The sequence below is a fragment of the Natrix helvetica genome (assembly GCF_964273705.1).
Source record: "Natrix helvetica genome assembly, chromosome: 4".
In the NCBI taxonomy this organism is placed as follows: domain Eukaryota; kingdom Metazoa; phylum Chordata; class Lepidosauria; order Squamata; family Natricidae; genus Natrix; species Natrix helvetica.
Genome location: NC_138550.1, coordinates 125841387 through 125866297, shown reverse-complemented (window position 1 = coordinate 125866297; position 24911 = coordinate 125841387). Strand labels below are relative to the sequence as shown.

At 38.7% G+C, this 24911-nt stretch overlaps 1 protein-coding gene across 9 annotated transcripts in view; it reads right to left on the bottom strand.

Annotated features, from left to right (window-relative positions):
- DTNA (dystrobrevin alpha) overlaps positions 1-24911 on the bottom strand; it is a 170368-nt gene that overhangs the window by 52976 nt on the left and 92481 nt on the right. For all 9 annotated transcript variants that reach the window (XM_081950314.1, XM_081950306.1, XM_081950309.1 and 6 more), the window contains exons 4-7: positions 12357-12570; positions 8160-8245; positions 5741-5895; positions 4569-4674 (exon numbers count right to left, since the gene is read on the bottom strand). In XM_081950314.1, the coding sequence (XP_081806440.1) occupies positions 4569-4674; positions 5741-5895; positions 8160-8245; positions 12357-12570 (561 nt within the window). The remainder of the gene's footprint in view (positions 1-4568; positions 4675-5740; positions 5896-8159; positions 8246-12356; positions 12571-24911) is intronic.

Sequence of the window (24911 nt, the reverse complement as noted above, 5' to 3'; positions counted from 1 at the left end):
TAACCCAGAGAGGTGGAGGAAGCGGAGACTCAGGGGTTTTTTAATAAAATGTTTTTTATCTGTTTTAGGGGGCTCCAGGGTGGGGGGGAGGGTTAATCAGGCCAGGAGGGGGATCAGTGCCAGGCGAACAGGTGTGGTCAGGAGGGGAGTGAGCGGAGTGGGGGAGGGGAGAGAGAATGATATTCCAGTAGTGGGTTGTTCTATTCCAACGGTCGTGGGGAGGGGTGGGTGCGAGGATGGAAGAAAATCTTGTAGTCGGTTGGGAGACTGTGGCTGTTGGACACGCCCGGTCACTTGCACCAACCCCCGCAGTCTAGGTGGCCAGGACCTACAGAGCCAGGGCCTGAGGCTGATGTTATGCAATGCAAGGTCCGTTGTCAATAAGGCCCCCCTCATTAATGATTTGATCACGGAGGGGGAGCTGGACCTTGCAGGGATAACAGAGACCTGGCTGGGCCACGAGGGTGGTTTACCCCTCATGGAAATGTGCCCACTGGGCTACCGGGCATTTCATCAGCCGCGGGCCCTGGGTAAGGGTGGTGGGGTGGCGGCAATTATACGTGAGAGTCTGGAACCGAGGGAGTTCACTGTGCCACAGATATCCGGGTGTGAGTCCCTTGGCGTGAAATGGGGCCCAGGGAGGCAGTTGGGCTTGCTGATTGTATATTTGGCTCCTCGCTATGCATCAGCGGCCCTGCCCGAGCTCCTCGAGCTCATCACAGAGACGGCGGTTGAGACGCCCAAACTTCTGGTTATGGGGGATTTCAACCTGCCGTCGACGGGTGAAGCATCCGAGGTGGCTCGGGAGTTCATGGCTTCCATGACAGCCATGGACCTAACCCAACTAATTCAGGGCCCCACACACGAGTGTGGCCGCACGCTGGACCTTGTTTTTGTCTCTGGACAGTGGACGAGTGATCTGGGAATAGGGGATTTGGTTATTACACCCCTGTCATGGTCAGATCACTCATCTCTCCGGCTCGACTTCCCTGGCGCTACCCCCCGCCGCGGGGAGGCGGAACCAGATTGTCCCAGATGGTTCTGCCCCAGGCGCCTGATGGAACCGGATAGGTTCCAGACGGAGCTTGGGCCACTTCCTGTAGCCCTGACCCGCTCCCGGATGGAGGACCTGGTGACCACATGGAATAGTGCGGCTGCTGGGGCCTTGGACCGGGTTGCGCCTTTGCGGCCTCTCCTGCGGCAACGAACCACCCTGGCCCCTTGGTTTACCGAGGAGCTAAGGGTGATGAAACGCCACAAGAGACGCCTAGAGAGCAGGTGGAGGTCCTCACGCTCCGAATCTGACCGAACACAGGTAAGAGCCTATTTACGGACCTACCTTGTGGCATTAAGAGCGGCCAAACATTGACATTGTGCCGCTCTTATTGTATCCGCAGACAACCGCCCTGCCGCCCTGTTTCGGGTGACCCGCTCCCTTCTATTACAGAGGCCGCGGAAAGCCCCCTTGCAGGGTAGAGCAGAGGAGTTTGGGGAATATCTGCAGGACAAAATCGCTCAGATCCGGAGTGAATGGGCCCCCTTCAGTGGACCGGGGGGGACGTCAGAAGCGAGTCTTGAGGGACCACTCTGGGAGGAGTTTGACTCTGTTGCCCCCGAGGATATGGACAGATTGCGTGGGCGACTGCGAGCCACTACATGTTTATTGGACCCGTGTCCCTCCTGGCATGTACTGGCATCCTGGGAGGTTACACGAGGCTGGCTCCTGGGTCTAGTGAATGCTTCATTGGGTGAGGGGTCCTTACCGGCTGCCTTGAAAGAGGCGGTGGTGAGGCCCTTACTCAAGAAGCCTTCTCTGGACCCGACGGAGCTAGCTAATAATCGTCCTGTCTCCAACCTTCCCTTTTTAGCGAAGGTTGTAGAGAGTGTGGTGGCACAACAGTTCCCACGTCACCTGGAGGAAATTGATTATCTAGACCCGCGCCAGTCCGGTTTCCGGCCCGGTCACAGCACGGAGACGGCCTTGGTCACGTTGGTGGATGATCTCTGGAGGGCCAGAGATAGGGGTTGTTCCTCTAGCCTGGTCCTATTAGATCTATCAGCGGCTTTTGATACCATCGACCATGGTATCCTATTGCGCTGGCTGGAGGGAGTGGGGGTGGGGGGGCACCGTTCTGCGGTGGTTCTGCTCCTACCTCTCCGACCGGACGCAATGCGTGTTGGCAGGGGAGCAGAGGTCGACCCTGAGGCCGCTCACTTGTGGGGTGCCGCAGGGGTCAGTCCTCTCGCCCCTCCTGTTCAGCACATATATGAAGCCGCTGGGTGAGATCATCCGTGGTTTTGGGGTCGGATACCATCGGTACGCTGATGATACGCAGCTGTACATCTCCACCCCAAACCACCCCAATGAGGCTGTCGAAATGATGTCCCGGTGCTTGGAAGCCATTCGGGTCTGGATGGGGGACAACAGACTCAGGCTCAACCCCTCCAAGACAGAGTGGCTGTGGCTACCGGCGCCCCGGTTCAACCAGTGGACTCCATCGCTGGCCATTGGGGGCGAGCAACTGGCCCCCGTGGAGCGGGCACGCAATTTGGGCGTCCTCCTAGATGCCCGGCTGTCGATGGATGACCATGTGGCAGTCGTGGCAAGGGGGGCGTTCCACCAGGTTTGCCTGGTGCGCCAATTGCGCCCCCTATTGGACCGGGACGCCCTTCGCACAGTCACTCATGCGCTGGTGATGTCCCGTCTGGACTACTGCAACGCCCTCTACATGGGGCTCCCCTTGAGATGCACCCAAAGACTACAGCTGGTCCAGAATGCGGCTGCGCGGGCTATCATGGGGAGTAGTAGATATTCCCACATAACACCTCTCCTGCGCGAGCTGCACTGGCTACCTGTGGTTTTTCAGGTGTGTTTCAAGGTGTTGATTACCATCTTTAAAGCGCTCCATGGCACCGGACCTAGTTACCTGCGGGATCGCATCCTACCCCAAACATCCCTGCGACCAATTCACTCTCACAGGGAGGGACTCCTCCAGGTGCCGTCCACCAAGCAATGCAAACGGGCGGCGCCCAGGAGTAGGGCCTTCTCTGTGATGGGCCCAACCCTCTGGAATGACCTCCCCCCGATATCAGAACCACTACTGACCTCCGCTCCTTCCGTACGAAACTCAAGACCCACCTGTTCCAATTAGCTGGCCTAGCCCATTTATAGTCCCATTCTTATCCTCCTGGCAGTTATTTTAATTCTGGGGTAGTTTTTTAGGGGTAGATTTTAATGTTGCTTTTAATTTTAATTATTATTGTACAGTTTGTATGTCGCCTCCTCTATCTATATGTATTTATGTTGTGTTTTTATTATGACTGTACACCGCCCCGAGTCCCTTCAGGGAGAGGGTGCGGTTTATAAATTAAATAAAAGTTAAAAGTTAAAAACTGGTTGAAGATAATAATGGAAAGACAACTAAACAAAGGCCAAATTATATGGAATGTGGATAAATATGAAACTGACATGGGGAGGTTGTAAAACAGAGGTTTGCCATTCACTTTTATACATGATAATTAAACTGAGTGGCAAATTGACTGGAAACGACAACAGGATAACTAAGCATAGGTTAAAATATATGAAACATGGATATACATAGAACTTTAAAGATGATGAAATAAAGCGAGATGTTCCTGTTTGTTATTCTATACAATAGATTACGGGAAATGAAATGAATATTGAACAGCGAGGTTTGCCATTCATAGACAACTAAAGGTAATCTAATCCAAGACATGGAAAAATTGGAGAGGGAACATGAAATACACTTATAATGGGAAACTTTGGAGACTTAAAGGCAGAATCACAAATTGGGGGTGCATAAGGATGTATAATTATACATCAAAGATAATGATGAGAATAGCTGGGAATTGTAACCAGGCCTACATCATGACCAAAATTAGGCGGTTTGTGTGTGTTTAAAAGTACAATAACTATATATGTATACTTTTTTGTTCTATTTTTCTTTTTTTTTTAAAGGAGGAGAATATATGTTTAAAATTAAATATGTATATTGAAAAGGAACTATAAATATCATCAACATAAAATGGAGCACAGAAGCTGAAATACACCAAGCAAATGAGATGAAGAGTGGGAAGAAAAGGAGAGAGGTAAGGGAAGGAGAGAGAGATAGGAGAGAGGGTAGGAGTGGGGAAGAGGAGTAGAGAAATGAGGAGTGGAAAGGGAAGAGAGGAGTAGGAGAGAGGAAGGGGAAGTAGAGAAGGGAAGGAGGACAGAGAGAAGAAAGGAGGTCGGGAGGGGGATGAGAGCGGGAGAAGAAAGTGAATGCACAAATATTCTTAGACAATTGTTTTTTTGAAAGGAAATGCACAAAGGGACAGATGCAACAGGTATGCATGTAGCAGCATGGATGATGCTTTAAAGTAAGAAAAATGTTCATTTTGCTCCAAAAAGTTAGCAACACCGCCCCCCCCCCCTAATATTGTGAAAGGAATTTAATTTCTTCTACCAATCATCATGAATGGGATGAGTTAAGGATAGCCAGTAGTTCAGAATTATTATGATTTACGTTGCTATTTCAGTTGTTCCTCATGTTTTAGCTACATACCATTCTCAACATTTGCCAATCGGTGTAGAAGTGGCAACCAGACAAGACATTGTGGGGGAGGATCGGACATAAGAGTATCCAAAAAAGCGTTCAGTGTAACTTTTTTCTGTTAACATAAACAAAGCAAGAAAAAAAACATTAGCAAATAATGGAATGAGTTTAGCTTTCTTAGCAGAAAAATATACTGTATTTGTAAATGAGAAAAAGCAAACAATTATATTATAAAACTTCACTTATGATGTTGTTTAAGGTAACTTAAAATCCAGGAGTGCCTTTTAAGAAGACATCACTAATTCAAATATGTTGTGCCCAACAGCCCAACTATAAAACACTTAATTGATCAAAAAATATAATTCAATAACTTTTGTGATGAATTCCCTCATAGTGTATAATAGCAGCATTTTTTTCTTTTCAACACCTGAATTGAATATTTCTCAGTGATTGTGTTCCTTTTGTGGAACTCTGCTCCATCAACCAACTATAAAGGACACAAAATAATAGCTGCTTCCTTCTGAATGTGCCTTTTGTATGGTATTGAGAAGATTTGGTGGGATCAGAAGTGACTGAAAAGGGAAAAATATGTACATAAAATGTGTATTTTAAGATGTAAGAATTAGAGAAACAGTTTTACTGAGTAGTTTTGAATCTTCTCTGATGGCCACAATATTAGCTATCTCTATAGATATAATACTTTCACATTTCAGAATATGGTATCATATCAGAAGTTTCATTTCACCAACAATATTTTTCTGAGAATAGTATCAATATGAGATGTCAAATAATTTGGGTGCAAATTCTAGATCTGCTTAAGGCAAGAAGAAAAAAGGAGGAAAGAATTAATGGATAGGGAGCTTATTTTTGTTATACAATTATTCATGTACATATGTTTTTCTCTCCGGCAGGAGAAAAGATAAACAAACTTGTTCTGCAGCTTTCATCAAATTCACAGCATCTCACAGTTCCATTTTAGGATATTTTATTTTAAATAGGGACAACATTTACGTATATTCCGTGCCATACCTCTATGAAATTCTATTACAGTACCATTCTGGAATGCAAGTGCAAAAAAAATAGATCCTATTTAAAATGAAATAAAATATAATTGGATTTTGTCAATGTATGCCAGGATGAATATGATGAAAAGCAAGAAATGATGAATAACATTTATTTACCTGTTGAGAAAAACAAGACTTTGCAGATTGTTCTGTATAACCAAAAGAAGGACCTTCAAAGACTGCAGTGGGCAGTTTAAGAACTTCTCGCAAAAACATGTCATATTTTCCATACACCATTATTCCACTAGTGTCTGAAATCATTGAGAATATATCTGATGGGAAAAAAGTGGAAACTTTGAAACAAAAAGCTATGAATTACAGATCTAAATTCTTTAAGCTGAACTGCAAGCATATTCTACACAGTGGTGACTCACATCCTCAGTATGCCATACTGTGGTATATCACATAGAATTATAAATCACTACGAGAGATGACCTCAATGCAAGTATAGAACTATCTTTATTAGGAACAATTAAAAGTACTAGGCAAATAGTCTTCAGGTTCAAAGTTTAAATAATATATTCAGTTATTATTAATAAATTATTGTTAATTATAAATAATAATTAACAAAAATCATTGTTTATGCTCTGAGCAGAGTGAAGCTCCACAAATATATATCTTTTATTATTTCTAACAGATGGAGGCAGACAATATTTATTTCCCCCCAAAAGTGATAGAATGAAAAATGTTACCAAAAGGGGGAGGGGCATACTTTTAAATAGATATGCATAATACAATACAATACAATAGTAGAGTTGGAAGGGACCTTGGAGGTCTTCTAGTCCAACCCCCTGCCTAGGCAGGAAACCCTATACCGTTTCAGACAAATAGCTATCCAACATCTTCTTAAAGACTTCCAGTGTTGGGCATAAGCATAAAATGATTATAAATCTATTTTGCACTTAATATTTAATGTTTAATTACTTTCTTGTATAATTCAAGATGGATTCATAGGGCAAGCAGTATAGAAATATATTAATAAAGAAATGGCTAATATAACTAAATCAGAATACCACTTTCAACACTTTTCTCCCTAAGATCCTGCTTGAAGATGTCTTCAGAGAAAGTCAGAATCTTTTTTTTTTTTTGGGGGGGGGGGGAGTCTCAGTTATTTTAGTAGTTGTTCAGTTTTATTTTTGTTTCTCATAATATAGCAGCATGTGACTATAGTTTTGGTCTCAATGTCTTCTGAAAGTATTATTATTAAATGCATTTTTCATTTGGTGGCTCAGTGGTTAAGATGCTGAGCTTGTCAATCAAAAGGTCTGCAGTTTGGTGGTTCAAATCCTTAGTGCTGCGTAACGGGGTGAGCTCCCATTACTTGTCCCAGCTTCTGCCAAACTAGCAGTTCGAAAGCATGTAAAAAATGCAAGTAGAAAAATAGGGACCGTCTTTGGAGGGAAGGTAACTGCATTCTGTGTGCCTTCGGCATTTAGTCATGCCGGCCACATGACTACGGAGACGTCTTCGGACAGCGCTGGCTCTTCGGCTTTGAAACAGAGGTGAGCACCACCCCTTAGAGTCAGGAACGACTAGCACATATGTGCGAGGGGAACCTTTACCTTTATTCCTTGCATTGCTGAATGATAATATTCTTTATTTATTAGAATGATAGCAGTAAATCAGAAGATGGCTGTTTGTAGACTGATAAACATAGAAAGATAGAAAACTAATGGCAAAAAAAGACCTAGTGGTCCATCCAATTTGCCTTTGAGTTTTTAGTTTGTTTATTTGTCAATGATCATGTGCTTATCCCAATCGTGTTTAAACTGACTCACTACATCTGCTGGATATATTCTTAATTTCTTCATCTGGTCAGAGCAAATAAAGTGTTGTTAAATGCAGAATTAATGACTAAGTAGATAGATGACTGGTTATATATATTTCATATTAGAGACCTGGTTTATATAGGATGATTCTATATCAGACATTAAATTACACTTGTGTACTCTGTTTCTGAATATTGTACTGAATGTGTTATTTAAAACCAGTATTTTAATGGGAACTGCAACCCAATTAAGTAAATTTGATTAACCTAATAACCAAATTGGCCCATTTTTCAAAGGTGTTGCTGATTGCTTTTCTTTTTGCTTTTGGACTCAGAGAAAAATAAATACTGTATAACAGCAGTCCCCAATCTTTCCAGTTCCATGGATTGGCAGAGGGCAGGGGCGGAGGGGGAAGGGGAGGGTTTCGCGTGTGCAGCCTAATCCCACGCACGTGCAAATGGAGCTTTGCATGCTTGCCTAAAGCTTGTGAGCCAAGTATTTTCACATTTTTTAATATTATAAAAACTAGTCAGGAAAATAAATGGCCAATTATGCATTTTATTGGACACATAATTTATTCGATCAATTGCAACATAATTATTTTTTAATTCAAAACTTCTAAAAAGGCACAGACATTAGCAATGATGAGAATTTTCTATGAATATACACAAATTTGTTCAAGAATATTTTTATTGTTATTACATTAAAAACCAAACACATATAGTTCCCTAACAAACTACTTGACTAAAATTCATAGAGAGACTTACATCTTAATTTATCCATAATCTTTCCTCCACAAAGTGTTGCCAAGGCCATTTTGACAGCAAACACAGATATTTTTCCATGTCCTTCTCTATACAAGAAAACATAAAATAATCTTTGCATAGTTGTTGAGTAACAGCATAGATACCTTAGGCTTGCATTTCTTTTTTCAAATCAGAGGCTATGATTCATAATCAATGGTGAATAAACCCATTTGAAACAATTTGCCATATAAATAAAAATGGAGATTTTTGACTATCAATTCTTGATTTTCTCCATTTCTCATTTTTCCAGTTTCACTTTTCCACTTTATATATTTTTTGCATTAATTTGTGAATATTTCTCCAGTCTATGCAAAATTAATAAGTATGCAAACATTTTTCCGTAATAGAATGGATTTTTATATTTTTGCTCATGTATGCATTTTGTTTAATATACTATATATGCTGTAAGTTTTTTAATCAAGGTGTACAAATTACAAAACTGCAAAATATGTTAAAAGATCATTACATTTCATTTCAATTATGTCTTTAAGAAATAAACACTGACTTAATTCCTCTTCTATCCTTGATTCTTTTTTTAAATGCATATGATTTGCTGTGAAGTATTTTGCTGAAGGTAAGGGCCATTTTCAAGTGAAACTTGAGCTTTATGATTTCAGAACAGTGAAATCCGCCACTGCTACTTTTCTAGGCATAGCATAGCACGACACCAACAAACAATTAACTAATTAATTCAGTCTGGAAATTGGCATCTTCTATTTGAATCTAAACCGTAGAAGTCAAAAGTGCTTTTATGCAACACACTTTGGTGGATGAAGTAAAGACCTCACGACGCTTTTATACAATATGAAAGGCTTTGGTGCTATTACCTTTGATTACATTTTTTAAGGACTCGGTATGTTGTACAGATCCATTTGGCTGATTTGTGCTTCAATGTATTGTGCAGCCTCCAAGGGTTTAATTCAGCAATCAGATTCTTGGAGACAAGAACATTAGCTACATTGTGGGACATTTTATCTCTTGTTGTAATCCTTACTTGTTGTTCTAATAAAAACTTCTTGGGACCCTCAAAAGCTATGCACTTCTTTATAGCAGTTAGGTTAGTTCTAATCAAAGCATTGCCCATTGTAGACTTCAGATATATTTTATAAATTCACATATAAGAAATAACTAAATAATAACTTCATTTAGTATCATTTGTTTCCCTGATGACTCCATGGACATATTCATGTAGTTTCTTGGACTATATATAGAACCAGTTGGCCATTGCCTTTTCCCAGAAGTTCCCTCCCCCCAACTTCCCTATCTAGGCTGGGATCTCACAGCCAACTCCTAAGCAGGTCTGAATTGCTTATCTTTTTCAGCCTAGGGTGGTAATTACTTAATAATGCACAGCACTTTTCTTCATGTGAACTTACTTGGATATTTTTGAGATGAGATGTTTGTTTTACAAGGAAAAGATTTATAGAAGGAGAAGACTCTGCTTCAGCAGCAAATTCATCTATAAATTTTCCAAGGTGGACATGAGTATCTCCAATTCCAGCATTCATTGATCATTGTTTTATGGCAGAGATCAGATACTAAAGAGAAGCCTAAGTGTCTTGGGGAGGGATGAATTATGGAAATGTGTAAATCCTCTAAAATGCTCTAGAACAGTGATGACGAACTTTTTTTGGCTTGCGTGCCAAAAGCGGAGGGAGTGCAGGAGGTCGTGCGCAGGCAAACCCATAATGCTATGCGCATGACCACAGTGCACATGCATGCACAACCAGTGCTCCCCCCCATTTTTGGCATGCTTTTTTCATCCTCCCCAGGCTCCAGAGGATTTATAGGAGCCTGGGGAGGGCGAAAACAGCCTCCCCCGCCCACCCAGTGGCCCTCTGGAGGCTTCAGGGAAGCTCTGTTCTGCAAAAAATCGGCCCTACTGCCAAACTGGAATTTTGGGAACGGGCTTCTGGTTTGCTCATAGGGCCGTTTTTAGCCCTCTGGAACCTTCAGGGGCCTCCAGGAGACTCTCCTGAAGGCTCCGGAGGGCAAAAAACAACCCTACGAGCAAACCGGAAGTCACTTCTAGGTTGCTTGTAGGACTGGTTTTAGCCCTCTGGAGCCCTCAGGAGGCTTCCCTGAAGGCTCCAGAAGGCGAAAAACAACCATACGTGCAACCTAGATTTCCGGTGTGTCCGTAGGGCTGTTTTTCGTCCTCCGGAGCCTTCAGGAAAGCCTCCAGAGGGCGAAAAATGGCCTCAAAAGAAGGCTGAAGTCAGCTAGCCAGCGCGCGAATGCATGCTGGCCAGCTGACAGGGCAAGCCTTGTGTGCCCTAACAAATGGCTCTGCGTGCCATAGGTTCGCCATCTAGAACTTTGATTTCCAGGGAAGAAATGATTTATTTTACAACACTTACTTGAGATTAAATACAATTTGGTATCAGGAAAGGATAAGTTGTGCCGTTATACAAAGCCACTGTCTGCTTTCAGTGTGAAAGTGTTATGTGCACATAGATGTAGATATGCTCATGTATGCTTGGGCCATATGCTGCTATACACATTGTTAGATGAAAAAAATGTTAGGACAACAATGTTACAATTGATTTGCTCCTTTGCCTTATCTTTAATCCCTTAATAAAAACTCCAAGTCACAAATTCCAAGTCATCTGTCTGGACACTTCAGAACTGCAATTTGCCCAATTAAATAAATTGCTATTCCTGAGCAAACTGGAAGCCCTCTCACATTCTAGTTCAGTTACTCCGCTAAGAAAAACCGATGTAGCATTCACTGAACATATTCCACATACTTAATTTCTTCTTTATTTTTTTTTAAAAAACACTGTTTCACATCTTTTCTATTGTTATTGAACAATAGAAAAATGTACATCATAATGATCTCATTTTCACAGCTATGATTTTGTGAGGGTGACTTGGCAGTGAGCAACAAACTACGTGTCCAAGCATTTGCAATTAATTGCCTTCCTGTTCTTGTTGGAATCAAAAACTCAGGGTCTGCATATATTAAAAAGACCTTGCCCCCTCACTGTACAGCCTTTCAAAAATCCTGAAGGCCATATTTCTGCAGCTTACTGACAATTTCTCCTTGGGGAGGGGGAGGGAGATGTTTGGATGCAAACACACAGCGCCTCTGCTGCTTTTTCATGTGGAACAGTTGCTTTCCCACCAACTCAGCTGTTTCCATGGTGACTAAGCTGTACTAGTTGATCTCGCTCAGGAAAGTACACAGTACCAAACGAAAGGTTCATCAAGTGCACATTGGAGAGGACGCAAGAGAGTGATAGGCAAATGGGAAGATAAATAAACTCATCAAAATGTTCTTTAATTGTGTTGATTTCCAATCAGTACATTTCCAAAATAAAATGCAGTTAAAGCAGTAATACAGTAGTAGTAATAAATTTGCAACTCGCACGGAATAGAACCAATGCCAGTCAATCCAGTTTGAAATTCCAGGCTATTCAGATGCTTTTAAGAATGACAGCAGCTTACTGATGGATCCTATGTTCAATTACCATAATTTGCATATTCACACAGACCATCTATGGGATGATATTAAGGAAATTCCATTAACATTTTTAAAAAAACTGGAACTTTGCATTGTAAGGAAGTGTTAAATAGCATGGATTCCAATACTTTTTTTTCATTTATTTTTGCACAATTCACTGTAACAGCTGGGAAGAAAGTAAAATGATTGACAGTTGCAAAGACAGCTGTTGCAAAGGCATGAAGCAAAAAGCATTCAATTCAAATAATAAGTCACTAGTTCATGTTATCACCACAAAATAATAATGAATAATTTTCCTATTCTGATTTATCAGTTTCAGGTCAAAATAAACATTATGTATATATTCCCATGAGCCTTGTTGTAAAACTATTATAGAGTATGTGTGTGTGAGAGAGAGGGGGTGTGGCCATTGTGAAATCAGGATCTGATAAATAGTGGACTTGATAAATAACTCCCCAGTCCATTATTTTCTTTTTCACTTCACTGCCAGACAGAAGTCTTTCCAACTGACTCCTGAATGTGTATTTGCCAATTTTTTGAAGAAAATGAGATTAAAGGTAATATAGAAATATGTAATTTTCAGTCCTGTATAAGTTCATCATTTTTTTTTGAAATCAGTACTTTGCTCAAGAGCTAGTGCTTTCCTACAGCAAACAGAAAAACAAGTATTCATTATTATTAATGGAACTTACGGATCAAAAGCTGCCAGCAAAAAGTTGAGCAGTAGACTGATGGATTGCTCAACATTAATCTGGTGGGTTGTTGGCATACGTTTGTTGAGTTGGTAAAAAATAGTGGAGAGCACAGCTTCGAGTCGAGCCACATTCAGCTCTATATTGGGGTCCATGTTGTTCAAAGAGTTTTCCCGCAATGCTTCTATAACATTCCAAATGTCCACTAGGTGCACTATGTATAATTTCAAAAGCAATAGTTAAGTATTGTTTAAGTATTGGCCAAAAACATATTGTGATACAGAATTTTTAAATAATATTCAAGTATTTACAGAAAACCATAAGAAATGCTAGTCTTTACATAGCTCCTTCATCCAAAAGTTTAATTAATAGCTCAAGAACTATGAGATTTATTTTCATATAATATGTAAACTTCAGAATTCTGAGTTATACAGTGATTTTGAACTACACTGAGATGGGAGTTCTTTGCTTCTTGTACTTCTGTCTTGTTTCTCTGTGGCTGGAAGCTCAGACTATGCAGATTCTTTTGATCCTGATTATCTCTTGGCTATTCCTTCTGCCTAAATTCTTCTGATCTAATGAAGTTCTCTTGGGCTTTACTTTTTTATGATGGATTTATTGCTATAAACTTTTTTTGGGGGGATTTTCTGATTTCCCTCCTAGGTACCCTTAGTTCAAGACTGTTTTATGCATTGTTTACTATCTGTATAATGTTTAACTGAGTTCTGAAACATAATCCACTGAGAGATTCAGATTTAGTGTAACATAAATGCCAGCTTTATAAACATTAGCCATAGTCAGTAATAACTGTACACAGTAGAGCTTTTTTAAATTTATGATTAGGAAGCAATTATATTATTTTCACTTTTAATTAAATGTAAATGAAATGAAATTTTACTTTTATCTTGACTCCTCCTATTATTTTTTGCTTCCAGACATCATATTGTGACCTAACATCATCTGTGAAATTTTTCCATATGAGAGTTAAATAATCAGATTACTGTCAACCATTAGAAATCTTCAGATGATTCCACTCTATTTATTGAAGCCCATTAAGTATTTATTTAAAATGTGAAAGCAATGAAAATTCAGGAGGACTTAAAACCAATTGTCTTCTCATCACCAAGAAATAAAGCCTTGTTGACGAAATCTCCAATTTCCATAGAAAGGAACTGTGGCAGATGGAGACAAGGAGACACTATTTTTCAATTACAGTCCTGGCCTCAAATAGAATTAAGGCTCACTCCATCTTTTTATGATTTACAGGAGCTACTCAAGACAGCATTTCGTGGTTTATTGATGCCATCTTTATCATTTTTTTTTGTTATTCCACTGGAAGATGTCTACATATACAGGAATCATTTTGGTTGTTTTTAATTTGGGTTAGTAATGAATTGGATTGGCAGAAATTGATAGAGAAATGTTCTCTTGCTGCATTTCTGTTCCATGGGTCACATAACCCAACTATATTTTCCTTCTTACAATTTCACATTTTGGAATTCCATTTTCTAATCACAAGTAGCATATCTTGCTTGCACGTTCTGTTAACAATTATTACAGAACGTGCAAGTTCTTCTGTATCAATTATTGAGCATGTCCTTGGACACTCATACTAAACTCCTGTCTGTGAAATCTAATTGACATTATTTAATTGTTGACTGTATTGTACCAGTCGTGGGTTTCAAATTTTTTTAGAACCTCTTCTGTAGGTGTGGCCTGCTTTGTGGGAGAGGCTTGCTGGTCATGTGATTGGATGGGAGTGGCTTGCTGGCCATGTGACTGAGTGGGAGTGGCTTGCCAGCCATGTGACTGGGTGGGCATGGCCAACTTGTAAAATGTGGTGATACTCACTTAACAACGCTCTTGCTTACAACCAAAATGTTGGCTCAGAAACTCTGGCATTTGAAGCATGCAAGTCTTAAGGCTGTCAAGTTACAAGACCCTTGCACCCCTAACCCTTTAGAAAAAAAACCCAGGGGTGTTCAAACTTGACAGCTTTAAGACTTGTGGACTTCAACTCCCAGAATTCCTTCTCTCGCACTTTATCTTGATGATGTGCAAATGGGCGGGGGGAGGGAGCTGGAACCGGTTCTAAACGGCACTGTAGATTTGTGGAATCTCTTCTATAGAAGAGGTTAGAACTGGCAGGAACCCACCACTGTATTGTACATAAGTATTATCTTTGCTGCATCCTTCCTAACTAGGAAAGCAATGCCATTTCTTTTTTATTTTTCAAATCATGAATAGGATGAATGAGAGTCTAATTCTAGACCAGTTGAATTCTCTGATGCCTAAGATATTATGTTATAGTTAATTCTTTAGAAGAGAGACAGCTCCCTCTGTGTGTTTTTGAGATGTAGGAAAAAATGAGCATCTTTTAAATTATGTTATTTATTAAATTTATTTTAGTCTTGCAAATGAAAGCAAATATACATGTCCCAGGATAATGTTGCAGGATCCAATCTGAGTGGATCACTGGGATCAGAGGTTTGTCCTTCCAAGCTTTCGGACCTGTGCTACAGCCCATCCTCAAGGAACTTCTCAAACTCCAGAATGTATATACTGGGCTGTTCTATGTGTAGTAGTTATGTGGTGCCTGGTTGTATGTGGCTTTTAGTTGTTAATTGTGTGGTGTTGATGACCGGGTATTAAGTAGAATCTTACACATTTCCTCATTTAGAAATCAGTCTTTCCCACTATTGTGTTCTCCAGTTTTGATGGACTTCTGCTTGCATAGTGGAAGATGAAACAGTATGTCTGACAACACTAGATTTGAATAAATTGACAAATTGCTCAACTGTTGGACTCCCAACAGGGTCATCAGGCTGAAGAATCCCCATCTACGGAAACTCATAGGAAACTCACATTGCACTCATAAGGTACATATAGGGACAGGTTTCACCTGTTTGGTTTTGAGGTGCCATATAACCAATGAGATTTGGCTTTGCGATAGCGGCTGAATCCAAAGCAAAGCCATTCTTCTTGTCCTTTTTTTGACTAGTAAAAAATAGAGGGAAAGTAATTTAATTGCCATCTGACATGCTCTCTATAAGGTGTAAGGATATGCATGTAAAACATCTTGGCCCACTATTGCCTTATTTTGTTTTAAGTTTATTGAAGTGGTTTTAAGAAAAATAATATGATTTAAAGCTATTACTTTGATGCTGATAGTAGTGTTGACAGATTTTGAAATATGCTAAACATTTGGAATCATTTTTTGAAGAACTGTAGATTTATTGAGCATCAGCTGTAGCAAAGAAATATTATTTTATGATGAAAAGACAGTGCCATGCCAGATTTATGATCTTGCACTATATGTTTGATATATGTTTACTTTCTGCCTGTGAACTGCCAATTTTTAAAGAAATGGAAACACTAATCAATATTATTCTGTGTGGTCAGTGTTTAATGTTCAGTCAATCAAATCTTTATTGTGATCATGTTTAATGTTGTGTTTAAAAACTGAGATGTTTTGTATATGTGTGCATCTGTTTGTCTTTTTAAATGTCCTTCTGCCTTATCTGTTTTTGGTTTTATTTTTTTAAACCTTTTTTCTTTGCTTATATATTAAAGTGAAGAAATATATAGGAACGAAAGTGAGATAAGAATACCAGAATATTGGCTGTGTGCTAAATAAAAGTTGGGCAGGCAGCTACAAATGATATATAGCTGTAATCATATTTTATATATCTATTATAGTTCTCTCAACTGCAGCAAAATCTTCAAGGACAAAACAATAAAGCAGTATACAGAAAAGTACTAGATAACCAATAGATGGCTATTTAAAATGTCTTCAAACCTGCCTGTCCATAAAAAGCTGTAAAATATTATAAAAATAAAACTATTAAAAGAATTTCAGCATGACAGGAAAAAGCAGAGGAGCTAAATTAGTATTATTTTTGCATCAGTCACTGGAAATTATTAATGTGCTAATTTATTACCCTGTTTTCCCCAAAATAAGACCTCCCCAGATAATAAGCCCAATCAGGCTTTTAAGCACATGCGCTAAAATCAGCCCTCCCCCCCAAATAAGCCCTCTCCGAAAATATTGCAACACAGCAGCAGCCATGAGGTGACCACGCTCGCTCCCTCCTGCACCTCAAAAATAATAAGACCTCCCCAAAAATAAGGCCAAGTGCTTATTTCAGGGGTCAAAAGAAAATAAGACCCTGTCTTATTTTCAGGGAAACACGGTAATTAATAACAACTTGGTGCTTTTCCTTCAAGTAACTAAGGGAATTTTCCCTCTGTTACCCACCCGACTGAGATTTGTTTAACTTTAATAATATAGCAATCTAATTTATCCTCATAATTCAGGCAAAGGGACTACTTTTTTTAGGGAATATAACTAAAGAGTACCCTTTCACTGGTGTCTTTCTGATCTGTCTGTCTGTCTGTGAGCCTTTATTATTATTTCCTATAGTGAAGATACCCTGATTTAAAAAGTGGTTTTCTTATTACAAAGAAATTGCCAATATGATTGCAGAAAATACGACTTCAGCAACAGAATGGTTCAATGCCAGGAATGCACTACCTGACTCTATTGTTACATCCTCAAACCTCCATAGCTTTAACCTTAAATTCTCTACTATTGACCTCACCTAAGAGGTCAGTAGGGGTGTGCACAAGTACACCAGCATGCCTAACGTCCCTGTCCTAGTATCCCCAGTTATTTGTACCCATTTCCTGTGTTCTTATTCATGATTATTCTTGTTATCTTGTACATGAGTGGCAAACTAAATAAATAAACAAAGTAAATGAATATCAACATGGAATTTTGGAACCAAAAGTGGTAGCCAATAGAATTAGAATAGACCAGGAAGTTGCAAATCAGTTTTACATCCAAGCTAAACAGATATAAAGAAACTGAATAAAGTTTTCTACAGTCTCTATCAAAATGAATAGAATAGCTAGGCTTGCTAAGGAAATAGTGATAGTTAAAGCTATCAATGAATAGAAACCGCTTGAAATTTCATATGAAAAGGGGAGCCCTGAATTGTAGATAATAAATTTTATATCACTTCCTGAAGATGAATTAATACAGATTCTATTTCTAATGGAGAAAGACCAATTACTAACCACTAGGTGGCAGTGGGCATATTTTAAAAAACAGCATATATTTGAGTTCTTATACATTAACCATATTAGCTTTCTAACAGATTAAACACAAATAAAGATTTCTGCTATTTCCTTAAAATAATTTATATGCATGTATCTGAATAAACCCTGCAAAGATTTGGTTACACAGCTCGTGATACCATTTTTCACTCCCCTGGTTTACAAATTACAGTATGAGCTAAAAGGGAAAAAACACACATTTCATTGAGAAGTATGCGTAAGGCATACATTTATCCTATTTCTGTTACATGTGAGCGGGGAAATCAGTTAAAAATAAATTCACCCTTGTTGTGTGAAGTAATGTATGCTCTTGTTATCTTTAACCCTACATTTGTAACATTAAACTGGCCTACTCTATAGGACTATAAAGATTACCAGGATCAAAATATGCAAAAGATGTCCAAGGGCATCTGCAGAGTTTGGATAAAGTTAAGATGCATCAATGATTATATGGCTGGTCTTTCTTTTTACCATGAGTGGCACACAAAATAGGGCATAGCTTTGATTGAACAGACATGGCTCTCATCTTTTTTTAAAATCCCCTCTCCTTGCTGTATATGTCTTCAGTGAGAAGTTTCTTGTATTAGGTTCCGGGGGATGGGGGGGAGAGAACTTTTCATTTAAACCAACAATAGAATGGATTTTTTGTTTCTTGTTGCTCCATAGTTATGTGCTAGTCCTAAACAAAGGTTGTTGATTGGCATCTGAACCTTTCCCTGGCTTCCCAAGACTTTTTATCCACATTTAACAGAATAACAGAAGGAACTTTGGAGCCTGTCTTGAATACTATGTTCAGTTTTGGGCACCAATCTTTAAGGATTCAAAGTTGTTGGGACAGATTCAGAAAAGGGATACAAAGATAAATCAGGGATCAGAAATCAAGGTCTATGAAGGGACACTGAATAAGCTGGATATTCCTTGAAAAGAGACTGAAGGGTTGGATATGGTGACATGTAGGAGACCAAGAATGAGTTTACCTCATTCTAGATTACAGAACATGGAACAGATTTAATAAGAGTGATTCCTACTGAATATTAGACCATTTTAAAAAATCCTAACAGTAACAGAAGTTTCTCAATGATCTAAGTAATAACAATATATCTTTTATTGGGTGGCTTTACACAGATGTTAAAATTGCTTTATGCGTGGGATGTTTTAACTTGTGACTCCTGCACTAAGCAGGGGTTGGGTTCAATGAGTAAATGGCTTTTCCAGCTCTATGATTATGTCTCTCTTAATACAAAAATACATTGTAAGGAATACATGATTTGTGGAAACAATACAGCACATTATCAACAACTCATCACCATAATTTGCTCTCTCTCTCTCATTGCAGGAACTAATACGTGCAACTAATACATCAATAGCTTTTTCAGAAGTGGTTTGTTATTGCCTTACTACTAGGTTAAAAGAGAGTGAGAGTGGCCCAAACTCACTAATCTGATTTTTGTGCCCAAGGTAGAACTAGTATTCATGTTTCTCTACCTCTAATCCAGCACCTTAACCACTAAATTTGCTCTCTAAATAAATGTAGCCAATCTATATTAACACCTATACTAGCTTAAAAGATAGAAGAAGGGAATGGAATAATAGAATAGAATAGAACAGAACAGAATAACTTTATTGTCACTTTGAATGTACACTAATTTGCATACATGAAAATGAATTTTTGTTGCATATTGAATTATATGATGCCATTGAATTATATGATGGAAATAATCTTCCTTACCAAGAATCTTTTATTCCTACTTTTGTAATAATCTGCCTGTTTCTATAGTGCAAGTTCAATTCTTTGAAAAGTTATATTTGTTACCTATTTATTTACATCTTTGTTATGTTTCTATAGGTAATTTGAAATGAAATTATAATATAGCCATAAAGCTTGACTCTACTATTTTGTATTCGGTTATCCTTATTATAATTGCTAAAGGCTTTATGACAACAGCTTGAAAATAACTAGTGGGGCAACCTATCTTTGTTTATATATGACTAAACTGACCTAATGCAACTGGAACTGATGAGCAAATGTGATTTGTGGCTGGAAAATTCAAACAGAACTGTTTAGTTACTAAATTTGAAATGATTGCCTATGGCTTGTCCAAGATAAAAGAAAAGGTTAATTAGTTAGAGCTACCAGATGTCGGCTTCTGGATAAGAATAAAGAGCTTTGCTGGATTTTTTCAACTCAGTTCTAGAAGCTTAAGTTAGTTGTTGGAGAATAATTGATTGTTGACTGGAGGGGCACTCGAAGGAGTAGCATTTCAGTACAAAGTCAGAGAAGCCAGCTAGGAGAAGGCATAAAGACCAGAGTTTGCTGCAGATCATGTTTTCAAGCAGGTAAAAGAAGAGGATTCAAACAGTGGAACAACCAAAAGGTGAATTTTCACAAGTAGTGCTAGAAACATTTGAATCATACAAGAAACCAAAAAGGGATATTCAGCCAAAGAAATACATCTGATAGCAGATATTCCTGGCTGTGAGTCTCTAAGGTAAAGAGAAGGTAAATCTGCTCTGAAAGGGAAACCAGTTCAATCAAAATCCCTACTTATTCCAATGAGACCAAACAATCAGTTGCGTTTGTACGAGTATAGAAGATTTGTTCTGCCTGGGATATTTGAGGTCTTCTTTATATCCAAGCACCAATGCTTTTAAAAAGAAAGATATGAAGAACAGCTATAATACCTCTTTCTTCCTTTTTAGGTGGAAGTAAGACTTTTTAAAATCATTTAAGTATAAAAGCAAACATTGTTAGGTCTGGGTTACCAGGGCTTTTAAAATTCAAATAGTACCACATCCTTTAGGTCTGTAGCTAAATTCCTTTAAGTAAGTCATGTTTTCTCTGCTTCTATTTTATGCACTGAATAATACTAAAATCCGGTCTTAGGGCTATATTAATAATACCTCAGCAAAATTAAATGCTGCATCTTCATATATTCAGGATGAATGATAGTAGCCAGCTACACAAACAGGAACCACTTAAATTAAAATATATATATATATCTTACCAATGAATACAGTATTAATATAGATTAGAAACAGTGAAATGAGAAGGAATTTATAACATCGCATGCATCCTGACATTTATGTATTTACAATCCACAGGAGCATAGCAGGAACTAGATCAAGTAGGAATGCACATAGATGGGTTTTTATTTGCAATCTAGTTTGCTCTTAGAGGTTCTGAAAATGAATGGCAAATGTTTTCCAGGAATCAAAGAATACATTAGATCAATGTGTTTTTTCAATCCTGGCTATTTTAAGATGTGTGGAATTCAATTCCCATGCCTGTCACTGTGATTAACCACAAATATAATGAGGAAAGCAAAGAAGAATTAAAAATAAGACAGGCCATGGAAGTGAACAGGTTTTTTTGATAGTCAGGAAAACACTGTTCTATTTTCCATGAAAATCATGATATTGTTCTAGAGGTAAAGCAAAAAACAAAACAAAAACCCTTTTCTTAAAAATGCGAAGAGTAAAGGAACACAATTAACTCCAAGATTCCAAATTAAATACACTCTTGATTTGGTTGCTTTAATTAAAGAATAATCAGCTTGATCTTGTATTTAAAGTTTCTGACCATCAACTGTTCTCATATCAGGAAATCAGCTATCTTTGCTCTTTCTATAGTTGTCACTATAGAATAATCACATAGCAAACTGAGTAAAATTCAGCAAGTCTGGTGGTAGCTCTCCAGCTGTGTAATAATACTTTTTTGAATAATTTTAATTATGGTATGTGGCTACACTGTGACTCAGTAGTTATAGACCAGTGTAAAAAAAATGGCAGATTTTGGCTTACTAAACGCTTTTTAGAATAAATGATTAAAAATAAAAACAAAAAAAATGTACTATGAGCCTGTAAAGTATTTTAGACTAAGGAAAACTGGACAGTAGTTTTGGAATTCCAATTTTTAAAGACATATTTAAAGACACAAAGGCTCAAAATTCATGTTGGTATTATCTGTAGATTTAACTTGGGACAGCTGCTCACCATTTTCATCAAATACTCAATTTCTATAAAATATTTCTATATTTTGTGGGTGGCATCTATTTTCCTTTCTTGCAGAAAAACATGCACTGTCCATTTTGAATTTTGCAGGAAATATCCTTAATTTATCAAGTCTTTATAGGTAGTCCTCAACTTATGACCACAACTGAGCCCAACATTTCTGTTTCTAAGTGAGATATTTGTTAAGTGAGTTTTACTCCATTTAAAAACCTTTCTTGCCACAGTTGTTAAGCGAATCACCCCGGGATAATGCAACCATCATAAGTATGAGTCAGTTACCAGGCATCTGAATTTTGATCATGTGACTACGAAGATGCTGCAACAGTCGTAAGTGTAAAAACCATCATGTCACTTTTATCAGTGCTGTTGTAACTTTGAACGGTCACTAAATGAACTGTTATAAGTTGTACCTATACTTATAGATCCTCTACAAATGTATATAAAAATCTTTGTTATTGGCAATTGGATGATTTGTTCATAGCTGTAGATCTGTAACTTATACATTATTTCTCTGAGAGCATTTCATAGTCTAAAGATGAACCAGTATAAAATACAAAGGGGAGAAAGTAACAGAGAAAGGGAGAGGAATGATGGGAGAAAAAGATAAAGTTAAAAGCCTGGAGAAAAGTGTCCTTCACAAATATTGACATTTGGTTTATTGAAGAGTTGGCCAAATGACTTTGTGAGTTTTGAAGAAGATACATATGTGAGTGTGAAAAAAAATGAGATAGCACAATGCCTATGTTCAAGGAGAGAATAGCAGCAGTGGAAGCTGAGAATGAGTCATGCTGGAAAGTAAAGGGCTTTTAAGTAGTCAAGAGTGGTGAAGCGAAGGCTACAGCCAAGGATATAATGAAAATTGAAAGTCAAAATTTAATGTAAGTCAAGGCTACAAAAACCACTTTCATTAATAATGGCATATCTACTATTACTTTCCTTGGAACTGTTCACACGGATATGTACTCTTACACCATGATGTAGGCAATGCTGATGGGCTTTCCTATGCCTCCATCTTTACAAGATTCTGACTGAACATGATTCCTGCTTTGAACCATAGTGCCAATTTTCAAGTGTTTGAAATGGGCTCTGGTACTCATAAAAATGAGGCCCAAGAGCAATATAATGCCCAGGGATTACAGGTTGCCTACTCTACTTCTAGTTTAGACCCACAGTTGAATCAATACAGGACAGTACTCGTTTATTTGTGCTGAATATGGAAGAAGGAAACACGATGGTGGAAACAATATCGGAGATGGCAAAGGAATATGGCTCACATAGAAGGATTAGACAAGATTAGTACAGTAGAAGAGAAGAAGGAAAGGAATGGTAAAAGTCAAGGAAATTAAAGGCAAAGTTGGAAGACGGCTGGGATGTATTAAAACAAGTTTAATATTGCCACTGAAGGAGACAAGATCCTTAGGCAGACATTAGAACCAAGGAGAAGGGATGTCATAGTATGTCACTTCTATTTATTTGATTAAGAGGGTGGAGCAGTGGTTGCCAAACTTTTTCAGTCCACCACCCCCTTGGTGCTACAAACTGATCCTCAGTACCCCCCACTCAGTGGTGGAATTCAAATTTTTTTACGACCAGTTCTGTGGGCATGGCTTGGTGGGCGTGGCTGGGGGAGTCATGTGACTGGGCGGTTTGCACAACTGAAGGAAGATAGTAACAGTAAAATTCAAAACTGTAACAATTAATTGCACATTTATTCAAAATCCAATTTAAAAACCTTTGCAGTTAATGTTAATTCAACAAAATTGTTGAACATGATCAAGTGATACCAGGTTTTCAAAGTCTGAGAGTCATTTATCAAGAACCTTAGTAACTAGTAACATAGTAAACTTATTAAAATTTAGTAACTACTTCACTGTTCAGTAAATTCTTAATGTGATGGATGGGCTTGATAAAGTGATACCAGTTTCCCAATGTCTGGTTTTAAGTCATTTAGCAGGAGTCTTAAATCACCATGTTCAGTAATCTGGAGTCAATTTCTTTGCTTGGAGAGAAGTTGGATGACCACACTGAAGCCACGTTCCACCAAATATGATGTTGGAAATGCAACAAGGAGCTTCTTAACCACTGTCCATAGTGCAGGATAGCGATCAGAAATTTCTTTCTATAACCAAAACTCTTGGTACGATTTCTTGAACTTTGGCTTCAGCTCAATGTCACCAACATTTGCTTGGATTATTTGATGAAATTATTGCATGGTACCTAGGGATTCCCAATATGGAAAGTTAGAATGGGAACATTTTAACAGATCTATATGTTCTTGGGTTATAATTTTCACTAAAGAACCATGGGGATGGAAAGGGAAATATAGACAATGGAGTCCAATCCCCCTCCTCAACAGTTTGGAAGAATAACTCTAGCAAAATGTAGCCTTTTACCTCTTTGGGGAATCATTTATTATTATTATCATTATTATTATTTATTTATTTATTTTTCCCAATACAACTCATGCAAAGGGTCATCCACAACTACATTACATTTTCCACACTCATATTTGTGATTCCTTATAACTTTTTTAAGCTAAACATTTTTAGTACAAATCAATGCATTGACATATATATCACTAATGCAGTTTCCTATCTCTTCCATTGACGTAATTAACACCTTATGTATTGAATATAAGTATATCAAGTATAGGTTAAACATGAATTGAAAAACATCTAATTCAAATGTATAAGCTGTGAATTTATTATATAATCACAGGCAAACATTGCACTTATGCCTAAGTCCTCTACCCATGCACATTATAAGACAGATAAAACTATCTTAGTGTAAATATTACTCTGCTAATTCAACAAGAAATGCTACTGCAGGAATCCTTAATGCAGAACACAGCTAAAAGTGACTTTAGCAATTTTCTTCCCAAGTTAATTCAAAATGTATATCCAAATGTTCCTCTATTTTTTCCCCAAGCACTAGGGAGATTTATATTAAAAACCAGACACTTTTGCTGTGTGTGTGTCTGTGTGTGTGTGTGTGTTTGCTTCTGGTCTCCAGAAAGAATTTCACCTGTTTTTCAAATTTTGGTCCCATTCACATCTCTCTTAGGATTCAGTAGCCTTGCAAGGATCTCTGGCTTGCTTATAGTGCAGGGCTGCATGGCCGCCTGCAAGCACGGGTGCGGGGGTGGGGAGGTGGCAGGAGCTTAACTCCTAGGCGCTGGCCACACCATGCAAACTACCACCCATTGCCCCAGGGAGGGGAGGTCTGGCCGCCAGCAAAGGGCTTCTGCCGAGGTGCCCCATGCAAGCAAAATAGCGAATGAGTGAAAGAGGATCAGGCAGGGCACCAAGACCCCTTCGCCTCCCTTCGCTCCCACTTTGTCTTGATGAGGTCGCTGCAGCTGCCAGGCGCGGACAGACAAAGGTAGTCAGAGTGGCCCGGGTGGGCGAGCGGGTGAGTGATGGAGGA